The sequence below is a fragment of the Rhinopithecus roxellana genome, chromosome 13 (assembly GCF_007565055.1).
Source record: "Rhinopithecus roxellana isolate Shanxi Qingling chromosome 13, ASM756505v1, whole genome shotgun sequence".
NCBI classification, from domain to species: Eukaryota; Metazoa; Chordata; class Mammalia; order Primates; family Cercopithecidae; genus Rhinopithecus; species Rhinopithecus roxellana.
In genome coordinates this window covers 4338797-4351012 of record NC_044561.1, presented here as the reverse complement: position 1 = coordinate 4351012, position 12216 = coordinate 4338797, and the positions used below count along the sequence as shown (strand labels likewise).

The 12216-nt window shown below is 55.8% G+C and overlaps 1 protein-coding gene across 2 annotated transcripts in view; it reads left to right on the top strand.

The window, feature by feature from the left end:
* The window catches only part of NFAM1 (NFAT activating protein with ITAM motif 1), a 49247-nt gene that overhangs the window by 22107 nt on the left and 14924 nt on the right, over positions 1 to 12216 (top strand). For both annotated transcript variants that reach the window (XM_010372768.2, XM_030914449.1), the window contains exon 3: positions 774 to 886. In XM_010372768.2, coding sequence (XP_010371070.1) covers positions 774 to 886 — 113 coding nt within the window. The remainder of the gene's footprint in view (positions 1 to 773; positions 887 to 12216) is intronic.

Genomic DNA, 12216 nt, shown 5'->3' with positions numbered 1-12216 from the left:
TGATTCTCTGACCTACCTCTGCGATCCCGTAGAAGGAGCTGGGGGCTTCGGAATTCCATAGACCTGGGTTTGAACCTCTGTCCTGCTGCTTGCCCAGTGTGATCTTGGGCCTGGTCTTCGTGATGATCCTCTGCCTTCCAAGGACTTGGATGAGGTTGAAGGAGATGGTGCCCATGTGGGCTGGTGGCTGACGATAGGCAGTGTTGGCGAAATCATGCTCATGTGCCTGGCACGTGGTTGGCACTCCGTGTGTTTTTGCCAGCCAGATGGATGGATGGGGTGAGGGGAAGGAGAAATGAATGCCAGCAGGAGGGACCGGGGGATGGCTTGGTAGTGGGGGAGGTCTGGGCCTCACCTAGCCTGGGTGCAGCCCCCTGTCAGTCCCAGTATAAACCCGCCTCCTTCAGCTCTAGCCACATCCACCCATATTATCACCACCTCCCACAGGGAAAACAAGAGGCCCTAAGAGGAGAGACATCTTGCTCAGGACCCTACAAGCAGCCTTCAGGGGAACCAGGTCACTGGGGCAGGGGCACCAGAAGAGCAAATGTGGTGGTTCCTGTCCTTACAGAGAATCAAGGCAGTGAACATGAAAAGGAGCGAGGGCGACAATGAAGTCCTGAGGCCTGGCTCCCAGGGGGCCTAGTGGGGTGTGGAGTGTGTTGGCGGGGGAGCATTGAAAACAGGGTCCTGAGTGAGGGAGAACATCATGTGTGTGTGCCCCGCTTTCTCCTGGGTCACTGACCCCTCTGCTCCCTTGCCCTTTCTCCTAGATGCAGGGTACCGAGAGCCCCCGCAGAGCCCCCAGAAGTGCCTGCTCTTGGGCTTCACCAGCCTCCTGAGTGTCCTGAGTGTTGTGGGCACGGCCCTGCTACTCTGGAAGAAGGTACGGGCTCAATGCTCACAGCCACGCAGCCCCTCCACCCGACACACCACGGACTGGGGGTGCTTCCCGGGGGCAGGCAGGCTGCTGGCCTGCCCTCTGCAGGGCGTTTGGTGGGTCCTGGTGAGAGCACATCCACATCTGTAACAGGTGGCCTTCATGGCCCCTTGCACCGGGGCTGGGGGCACCCCTCCTGTGCCGTTCCCTGTGCTGCCGCGGGGCGCCTTTTGATCTCGTTGCAAGAAGCCAGGGCTCTGCAGGCTTTCCCCAGTCCTGGGTCCCTCTGAGAACTTGAGAAAGGCCGCAGGCCCTCCTGCCTACCATTTCTAGCTTGGCAGATTAGGGAATCCCTGCTCAGGTTTTCTTGATCCCAACAAGCTGGAAGGGATGAAGGGGCTACCAGTAGCCACTCGCACAGGTGCTCTCCCACTCACCCTCCCACACACCCTCCCAAACACCCTCCCACATGCCCTCCCACACAGCCTCCGGCAACCCTCCCACATGCCCTCCCACACACCGTCCACCATAGTTCCATGAGGAGGTTTTTTCCCATTTCACAGCTCTGGAAGGTCAGGCTCAGAGACGCGATTTGCCCAGGGTCGCATAGTTAAGTGTACAGCAGTCAGGGCTAGAGTGCAGGATGGGGCGGCTTGGTCCGTCTCCTCACCTGGACAGTTCCTGCTCACACTGTGGGTGGCACCTGCCTGGGGAGAGAGCCTCTCTGCTGGGGATCCCCTCGTGTTCATCATCTCCCAGCCCTATGGATTCCTGTTCGATGCCGGCCCACCTTCCCTGCCTGGCAGCAAGTGCCAGGAGGCCAGAGGCCGAGGCAGTCTTGTTCAGGGGCTCCATGCCCAGCACATGGCGGTGCTCAGGCAACCTGCTAAGTGAAAGGATGCTGTGCCCGGCGGGTACCAGGTTCTCCCAGGCTCAGGGTGCAAAGGTGATGGGTCAGGGCTCCTCAGAGGCTGCTGTTAGCAGCTCAGGCTACTGCTCCACCCTCTGGGGACCTTCGGGGCCAAGCCTAGGGGCAGCTGAGTCAGCGACAGCCCTGGGTGTGAGGGGAGAGCACTGGCACCATCACCAGGGTTTCCCTGGGTCAAAAAAGGCTGAGCCCCTGCATCCAAAGGCCGAGACCCTACCCACACCCAGAGAAGAGCTCTCTTCCACTGCAGTTTATGTGTTCATTCATTCAACAAACACTGAGCACCTACAACATTCCAAGCCCTGTTCTAGGCACCAGGGATACAGCAATGACCAAACTGAAATCAAGAAATGTCTGTCTGAGGCCGAGCGCGTGGCTCATGCCTGTAATCTCAGCACTTTGGAGGCCAAGGTGGGCGGATCACTTGAGGTCAGGAGTTCGAGACCAGCCTGGCCAGCATGGCAAAATCCCATCTCTACTAAAAATACAAAAATTAGCTGGGTGTGTTGGCAGGTGCCTGTAATCTCAGAGGTGGAGGGAGGAGAATTGCTTGAACCTGGTAGGCAGAGGTTGTAGTGCGATTACTGTACTGCACTTGAGCCTGGGTGACAGAGCAAGACTAAGTCTCAAAAAAAAAAAAAAAAAAAAAAGAGAGAAATCTCTGTTTGCCAGGTATGGTGGCTCACACCTGTAATTCCAGCACTGTAGAAGACTGAGCCAGAAGGATTTCCTGAGCTTAAGAGTTCAATATCAGCATGGGTAACATAGACCCCATCTCTACAAAACATTTTTAAAAATTAGCCAGGTATGGTGGCGTGCACCTGTGGTCCTGGCTACTTGGAAGGCTGAGGTGGAGGGATCACTTGAGCCCAGGAGGTCGAAACTGCAATGAGCTGTGATCACACCACTGCACTCCAGCCTGAGCGACAGAGGGAGACTATCTCAATAAAGAAAGAGGCCAGGTGGATGTGGTGGCTCACGCCTGTAACCCCAGCACTTTGGGAGGTCAAGGTGGGTGGTTCACCTGAGGTCAGGAGTTGGAGACCAGCCTGACTCACGTGGTGAAACCCTGTCTCTACTAAAAATACAAAAACATTAGCCAGGCGTGGTGGTGGGCACCTGTAATCCCAGCTACTTGGGAGGCTGAAGTGGGAGAATGGCTTGAACTCGGGAGGCGGAGGTTGCAGTGAGCTGAGATCACGTCAGTGTACTCCAGCCTGGGCGACAGAGCAAGACTCTGTCTCAAAAAAAAGAAAGAAAAAAAGAAGGAAGGAGGGAAGGAAGGGAGGGAGGGAAGGAAGGGAGGGAGGGAGGGAGGGAGGGAAGGAAGGAAGGAAGGAAGGAAGGAAGGGAGGGAGGAAGGGGACTAGGTACGGTGGCTCATGCCTGTAATCCCAGCACTTTGGGAGGCCGAGGCAGGTGGATCACCTGAGGCCAGGAGTTCAAGACTAGCTTGGCCAACATAGCAAAACCCCGTCTCTACTGAAAATATAAAAATTAGCTGGGCATCGTGGTGCGTGCCTGTCATCCCAGCTACTCGGGAGACTGAGGCAGGAGAACAGCTTGAACCCAGGAGGCAGAGATTGCAGTGAGTTCAGATAGCACCACTGCACTCTAGCCCCTGGGCGACAGAGCAAGACTCCATCTTAAAAAAAAAAAGGAAGGGCTGGGTGCGGTGGCTCATATCTCTAATCCCAGCACTTTGGGAGGGCGAGGCAGGCAGATCACAAGGTCAGGAGATCGAGACCATCCTGGCTAACACGGTGAAACCCTGTCTCTACTAAAAATAAAAAAAATTAGCCAGGTGTGGTGGTCATGCGCTTGTAGTCCCACTTACTTAGAAGGCTGAGGCAAGATAATTGCCTGAACCTGGGAGGCAGAGCTTGCGGTGAGCTGAGATCGTACCACTGCACTCTAGCCTGGGTGACAGAGTGAGACTCTGTCTTAAAAAAAAAAAAAAAAAAAAGGAAAAATAAAAGAAAGGAAATCTGTTTTCATTAAATTGATATTCCTGTTGAGGCGAGACAGACGATGAACCACCCGGTGAGTAGGTCGTATATCTCAGATGCGATAAGTGTTGGGGGAAACTCAGCAATATGAAGGGGGTCAGTACGGGAATGGAGAAGTACCTGGAATGAAGGAGGCAGTTGCACATCAGGGCTGGGCTTGTCCAGCGGGAGAACAGTGGGTGTAGGTGCTCTGAGGCAGGAGCAGGCATGGGATGTCCCAGGAGCCGCAGGGGGGGCCCATGTGGCTGGTGTAGCCTGAGCTCACGGAACGTAGAGGGATAGGAAGTGGAAGCAGATGCACCAAGGTAGGGGGCATTGAAAGGACTTTAGCCCTTACTCTATGTGAGACAAGGGAGGGGGTGGGATCAGACCTAGATTCTGATGGACCCTCTGTCTGCGTGAGGGATACCCGGTGAGGAGCTACTGCAAAGTCCAGGCAGAGGTGACAGGAGCCGGGGCCAGGGTGGCCTCAGGGAAGTGGTGAGCAAAGCAGGTGAAAGCCTAGAAGCGGACCCAGAGGGACTCCGGGAACGGTTTGCTCTGTTCCCTCCAGGAGAAGGCCTGAGCCTGGGGGTGTTTGGATCTGGGCCTGCTGGGCAGGTGTCAGGTGAGCTGTGGACTGGAAGAGCAGGCGAGGAAGCTGAAGGTCAGAGCGTGACTGAGCCAGAGCAAGTGGCAGGCCTTAGTTTCCCATCCTTGTCTTAAGGCTGGGGGTGTCATTGCTTTTCCAAGAAGGCTCTGAGATGCTAAAAGAGCATGAGCTTGGCCCCTTTCACCCCCAGGAGCCCTGCAGGCTGCATTTCCTGCCTTCCGTGAGCCAGTGTCTAAGTCAGGGTCTCAGCCGTGAAGCTGGCTCCCCTCCTTCCTGTGGGTCTGACACTGGCGTGAATGTTCCTACTCTGACGTTGCCCTGTTGCGGAGCTTCAGGGTGAAGTGAGCCACAGGCCCTGGGTGCCACTGTGAAGTCCAGGAGGGCTCTGTGCTTGGCCTTGACTCCAGCCCAGCCAGCGGGACAAGCTGAGCCGGGAAGACTCAAGACGGGTGGGAAACACTTCCTTCAGCTTCCATGAACCCAGGGTTAGGATGGAGACCCGCCGGCTTCGGGCCGCCTCCCTCCCCAAGTCAGCACGTGTGTGCAACTGCCATGTGCCCAGCCTGGGCCTTTCTTGCACACCCCTGACTCTCGCCCTCAATATATTCCCTCCCTCCCTCCTTCTGCTTTTCCCATGATGATAGCAAGTAGGGTATCTCTCAATTTATTCACTACTGAGCAGCCCCCAGGCACTCAAAATGAGGCCAGGGGAGGAGCTGGGGCGTGGACACAGAAACTGGGCTTCAGGCACAGGTGATGAGGGACTCCCCCCCGCCTGCAGACCCCCACCCAGGCTTACAGGAGTGACCCGCACAAGTGCCCTCTGTGTACACGAAGCACAGTGGGCAAGGGGCAGAGTGGGGCCAAGTGAGATCTTAACCCTGAGCCCCCCACTTGCTGAGCAACTCCAGCTCCTGCCCTACAAAGATGAGACCGGACCATAGGGACTGGATCACAGTATCAGTAAAGGAGGGAGCAAAGCTCAGAGCCCTGGCCTTGAGTTCTGGTCCCAGCTCCCTCCCATCCAGGATGGCCTCAGTGACTCCTGCCTTCCTCTTCCTCCTCCTCCTCTCACCACCCTGCCTGTGCTTCCAGAAATGTCTGCAAAGTGTCTCGTGTGTGCCATCACTAGGCTAAGTGCCAACAGGGTGAAAGCAAGTCCTCTTGTCAAGTTTGGACCCTCTCTGAGCCTCAGTTTCTTCCTCTAGAAATGGGTATAAGGATAGACCCTGCCCACCAAGTGAACGTGGAAGGAGATTCCACGTTTTTTTTTGAAATGGAGTTTCACTTTGCCTAGGCTGGAGTACGATGGTGCAATCTCGACTCACTGCAACCTCTGTCTCTCAGATTCAAGTGATTCTCCTGCCTCAGCCTCCCAGGTAGCTAGGATTACAGACGTGCGACACCACGCTCGGCTAATTTTGTATTTTTAGTAGAGACAGGGTTTCACCATGTTGGCCAGGTGGTTTTCAAACTCGTAACCTCAGGTGGTCTGCAGGAGAGCACTTCTGAGGCACCAGTTGGGTGCCTGACACACAGTAGAAGCTTCCTGCTGCCCACACACCCTCTGTACCTGGGGAGGACAGCTGATGTGAGAGCCTGGGCTGGTAGGGAAAGAGAACCCGGAGGCCAGAGCAGCTGCTGTGTTTGCATTGCTAAAGCAGCCCTGGGAGCCCCAGGTTCACTGTTGATGCCCCGATGGCAGTGGCAGGATGGGGTATGGAGACAGTCCAGGAGAAAGAGGTTCCCTCCAGGCACAGAGGGCCCAGGAGCACCTGCGGTGGTGGATAAATGAATTGAAGCTGGAGACTACCAACCAGAAGTGGCAGAGGGTGGACCCAAACCGCAGCTGGCAGCTTTGGGGACAGTGAGACAAAGACAGAGCAGAGTGTGCAAACCCACTGGGGTGAGTCTAGAAGAATGGCATTGCCTCCCAGGGGCAGTGCCTGCACCTGAATTCTGCAAAGGCCAGGCAGGAAGGGCACGGAGCTCACACCTCCCGGGAAGATGAGAGCTGGAAGGTGGCAAGAACTGAAGATGCATCAAGTCTGCCCGGAGGGGCTGGGGCGGGAGGGATGGGGGTGGAGCCCAGAAGGGATGACCCGCAGGTGGCACAGTCAGCCCTGCCCGCAGGCCCTTCAACAGCAGAGGCCTCCCAGGCCCTCCTTGTTCTCTGTGTTCCAGCACCTGGGAGGCCTCCCAGAGATCTCCTCCTTTGCTTTCTGGACCCAGCTCCCATGTTCCCAGCTCAGAGAGGCCCTCCCTGACCCCATGGCATCTTCCCTGACACCTCCCTTGCCTCTGCCCTTATCATCTGCAGGTCCCCTGAGCTTACTCCGTTTCTTCCTCAAGGCCAGCTCTATGAGGCCAGGTACCTCTCAGCCTGTTACCTACCCAAGCCCCAGCCTCTAGCACAGGGCCCCCCACATAGACCCTCAATAAGCATCTGCTGAAGGCTTACCATTTATAGTGCCGTTTCACACCTATCATTAAATGCATTCATTCAGGCTGGGCGCGGTGGCTCATGTCTGTAATCCCAGCAGTTTGGGAGGCCCAGGTGGGCTGATTGCCTGAAGTCGGGAGTTCAATACCAGGCTGACCAGCATGGCAAACCCCTAACTCTACTAAAAATACAAAAATTAGCTGGGTGCAGTAGCGCATGTCTATAATCCCAGCTACTCAGGAGACTGAGGCACAAGAATCGCTTGAGTCTGAGAGGCGGAGGTTGCAATGAGCCGAGATTGCACCATTGCAATCCAGCCTGGGCGACAGAGCGAGACTCTGTCTCAAACAAACAAAAAATTCATTCATTCATTCCTTAAATTGATGTTAGCTGAGTATCTACTATGTGTCAGGCCCTGTACAGAGGCTGGGAACACAGCAAGCTAAACTCTCAGTCGGCTAGGGAGATCAGCTGTTATGCTGTCATGACCTGTTCTGGCAGAAAGTAAGTAGAAATCAGCAGGGCTTAAAAGCACAGACTTGGGCCTTTGTTCAGTTGCAGTTCTACCACTTACCAATTTCTCCAAGCTGGGGCTGGGTGCCCTGGGCTTCAGTTTCCCCAATGGGGATGCCAAACAGAGGAGCTGTGTCATGGGGCCGTAGAAGGCACAGAGGGGTGTGTGGGTCTGAGGCGCTTTGAGTACCAGGAGAGGTCTCTCTCTCGAGAAGGCAGCGGTCACCATGATTTCTGCCGTGAGAGCAGGTTTGGGGGCTCCTGCCTGGCTTGAGGGGTCAAAGAGGTCTTCCCAGAGCAGGCGCCCCTGGCAGCTGGCCCGTCCCCATCTTCAACCTCTCACGGCGTCGGACACAGCAGGCCTCCCACCTCACAGCACACTCCTCTTGGTTCCAGTATGCCATGCCCTCCTGGTTCTGTCCCACCCCATGGGCAGCTTTGCTGGGTCACCCCCTTCTTGGTGACATCTAAATTCTGGCACATCCTGGGCCCCTTCCTCCGAGCCCTTCCGCTCTCTGTCTGTGCTCCTGCGGTGAAAGTTCTGCTCTGCGGGCGGCAGTCCCCGTCCACAGATGCTGCTGCTCAGATCCCTCCCAAAGCTCCAGACCACGGTCCACAGCCCCACGTGAGAGCCTGAGGGCACCACCACCTCATGCGTCCAGAGCAGTGCTCCTCAGTCCCCAAGTCCTCTGCGTCCCAGCACATGTGCTCCAGATGCCCAGGCCCAAGCCTTGGAGTTGTGCTAGGCTCTTCCGTCTCCCCACATCCGTCCCTCAGCAAGCCCTGCACTCAATCTGTCCCAGAGCCAGCCCCTTCTCTGGGGCTTCCAAGGCGTCCCACGCTCAGGGCTCCATCACCCTCTCCTGCAATATGGGTCTCTGCTGTCACGCCCTGGCTTCTGTTACACGCTGGCTTCTGTCTTTATGCTGTCTGTCCTGCCAAAGCACAGCCCCTGCAGTGGGGGGGACTTAGTGTCCCCAGCGCCTGGGGGAGCCTGGCATGCAGGGCGTGCTTGTGGAAGGAATGACAGGATAAATGCACGCGAGGACCTGGAAGATAAGGCAGAAGTGGCCAGGGTGTGAGGTGGCAAAGCCACATTATCGCTCCCATTTTACAGAGGAGGACACTGAGGCCCAACAGGCTTCCTGAGCTGCTAATGGCAGCACCCCTGGTGTGCAGAGCTGGATCTCAGCCCAGGCCTGGTGACTCCCTGTCCCACCACCATCTAGCAGGGAGGGGAGACTTGGGCCACAGAGAGCTGGGCACAGTGTGAGAACCCACGCTACAGATTCATCTGAAAATCACAGTTGAAAGGGCAAATGTTGGCCCCGAGGACAGAGCGCTTGGTGGGCAGGGATGGGCAGGGATGGGCAGGGAGCAAAGCAGCCCCATCCCCTACAACTCACACGTAGTACAACGTGAGTTTTCAAGAAGGCTCCCTTACCATCCTGGCTAACACACGGTGAAAACCCGTCTCTACCAAAAATACAAAAAAATTAGCCAGGCGAGGTGGCGGGCGCCTGTGGTCCCAGCTACTCGGGAGGCTTAGGCAGGAGAATGGCGTGAACCCAGAAGGCGGAGCTTGCAGTGAGCCGAGATCGCGCCGCTGTACTCCAGCCTGGGTGACAGAGCGAGACTCCGTCAAAAAAAAAAAAAAAAAAAAAAAAAAGAAGGCTCCCTCTCTGCTCCACTGGACCCCTTGCCCTGGCCCAGCCTCCCCAGCACCCCCAGAAGGCCTCTCTCCTGGAGATCCTGCCTCCTCCACTTGCCAGCCCCAACCTGCAGTCCACCCCGCATCTGTGGCAGCGGAGGGAGGTTTATACAATGTAACTGTGGCCACTTCCCTGCCCTGGTGGCCCACAATGCCCTCCGGGTAAACACCATGGCATTTGGCCTTTCATGGCCCCACTCGTGCCGGCCTGTGGCTCATCTCCTCCTTTCTGTCTAACTGTCCATTCTTCTGTGCGTCTGTGACACTCCTGCCCCCGAGCTGTTCGCAATGCATAAGACACTTTCTCGGACCGGGAGAACTTTGAAATTCCTCCCGCGTCTTCAGAAGACAGCACAAGATGGCCCTGAGACGTCTGCTTCAGTCCCCTGCAGACTTGGGGCTCCTTCCTGGGACCTCGCAGTGGAACTCACTTCTCTGACAACCCCATCAGTCTCACTAACAGAGCCTCGAGGCCAGGCGTGGGTCTTGCTTACCAGGGGGTCCTCCATGCCCAGCCCAGGTCCAGCATGTAGGAGGGCCAGGGAGAGACACCAACAGCTACTTGAGCTCCAGCAGGTCCAAAGATCTGAGCCCAGGTCAGCCTCCCGGGAGGGCCACTGTCCATGAGTTCACATCCTCAGTCCTGGCGGTGTCCAGGCCGGCCGGCTCAGCGAGGAGACAAACACTAGGTCCCCAGCTGCCTTGACAAGAGGAAGAGCCGAGGTGCACTGGGGTGGACCACAGCCTCTGACTGTGACGGTGCCCTCAAGAAGCAGGTGGTGCAGGGGAGGCGGCCCTGGATTTGAGCACACATATCTGGGTTTGATCCAAGAACAGCCTTTTACCAGCTGGACAAGCCTCAACTTCCCCCTTCTGTTTTTGTTTTTGTTTTTGTTTGGTTTTGGAGATGGAGTCTCACTGTTTTTGCCCAGGCTGGAGTGCAGTGGCGCAATCTCAGCTAACTGCAACCTCTACCTCCACTTGAGGTTTAAGCAATTCTCTTGCCTCAGCCTCCTGAGTAGCTGGGATTGATTACAGGCGCTCACCACCATACGTGGCTAATTTTTGTATTTTTAGTAGGGATGGGGTTTCACTATGTTGGCCAGGCTGGTCTCAAACTCCTGACCTCAGGTGATCCGCCCACCTTGGCTTCCCAAAGTGCTGGGATTACAGACGTGAACCACCGCACCGGGCCCCCTGTCTGTTAAACGGGCCATTCCATGTCCACCTCCTCTGGCTGTTATGAGAATTAAATGAAAATAAGGACAAGTCCCAGCAAACTTCGTAAACTATCAAGTGCTACACAGACGCCAGCACTTCTCTGTGTCTGTGAGGCTTACACGTTCTAACTAAGCAGAGCAGTGAAAACTCCAGCTCCTGTCTCGTCAATATCTTGGTGAAACACAGATCTGGATTCAAATCAAATCTTGCCTCTGCCACTTCCTGGTTGCGGGGCCTCAGCAAGTCACCTGCCCTGTCTCAGCCTTCACGCCCTCATGTACAGAACAGAGAGGGTGGAAAGATTCACCTGTGGTTTGCGGAGGGCGTGTGAGAGAAGGCAGGTCAGGTGTTGAGAGCCCTACCTGGTTCCATGCTCTGAGCCATTATGAGCTGTGACTGGGGGTGGTGCCGGCTTCTGCCTGCCAGTTAAGTAGCTCTCAACAGCTAATCCCGCAGTAAATGGGCTGGGGTTTGGCAGGAGGCCAGGGTTTTTAATTAGCTTCTGCCCTGAGATGAGGCAGTTGTGGCTCTACTGTCAACAGTGGCAGTGTGGTGCCTGCAATGAGGGGGGATGTCCAGGCCATCTCCCTCTGCCTCTGGAGGGCCGCCTGTACCACCTCCTGACTCTCCCAGCCTTCATCTTCCCAGCAGGCCCAACCCAGCCTCTACTGTGACCAGCGGGAGCTTTCTCCAGCACAGTTCTGACCCTGGTGTTCCCACTTCCAGTCCTCAGATGTTTCCTATGCTCTTCACACAGACTGCATTGCCACGCCATGCCTGCACCTCCCAGGCAGGGTTCCCTCTCCGGTCACACACTGATCTCTCTCTCTCTCTCTGTTTTTTTTTTTTGGTTTTTTGTTTTTTTTTTTTGAGACGGGATCTCGCTCTGTCACCCAGGCTGGAGTGCAATGGTGTGATCTCGACTCACTGCAACCTCTGCCCCCTGGGTTCAAGCGATTCTCCTGCCTCACCCTCCTGAGTAGCTGGGATTACAGGCGCCCACCACCACACCTGGCTCAAGTTTATAGTTTTAGTAGAGATGGGGTTTTGCCATATTGGCCAGGCTGGTCTCAAACTCCTCATCTCAGGTGATCCACCCGACTCAGCCTCCGAGTCCCAAAGTGCTGGGATTATAGGCATGAGCCACCGCGCCCAGCCTATGCTGGTCTTCTCCAAGTGCCTCGAGACCTCCAGGCTTTGGCACATGCTGTTCCCTCTACCTGGGGCTCCCTCCTCCCTCTCTTGCTAAATGAACTTCTTGCCCTCGGGATTTCACCTTCAATATCGCTTCTGCCCGGTGGGGCATTGGTTTCCTCCTCATGTGCCAGAGGCTCTGTGCCTGGCGGTCAACCCACATACCAGGTTTTGGCAAAACTACTGGTTCATCCTCCATCTTTTCACTGGTCCCTAAACTCCAGGAGGGGAGGGACGGTGCCTACCTCCTCACACTGCCTGGCTTGCCAGGGCTATCAAGTGTGTGTTGGTTGACCGAGGGCCTTGTAAGCACCACCTCCTAAGCACCAGGCACCGACTCCCTGTGCCCTCCTTGTATCTTTGCAACAACCTCACAAAGGAGGGTTATTGCTGAAGAAACCAAGACCCATGGCCGGGCGCGGTGGCTCACGCCTGTAATCCCAGCACTTTGGGAGGCCAAGGTGGGCGGATCACAAGGTCAAGAGATCGAGACCATCCTGGGCAACATGGTGAAACCCCATCTCTACTAAAAATACAAAATTAGCCAGGCATGGTGGCGCGCGTCTATATTTCCAGGTACTGGGGAGGCTGAAGCAGGAGAATCGCTTGAACCCAGGAAGTGGAGGTTGTAGTGAGCTGAGCGCACCATTGCACTCCAGCCTGGGTGACAGAGCAAGACTTCCATCTCAAAATAGTAATAATAATAATAATAATAAATTAATTAA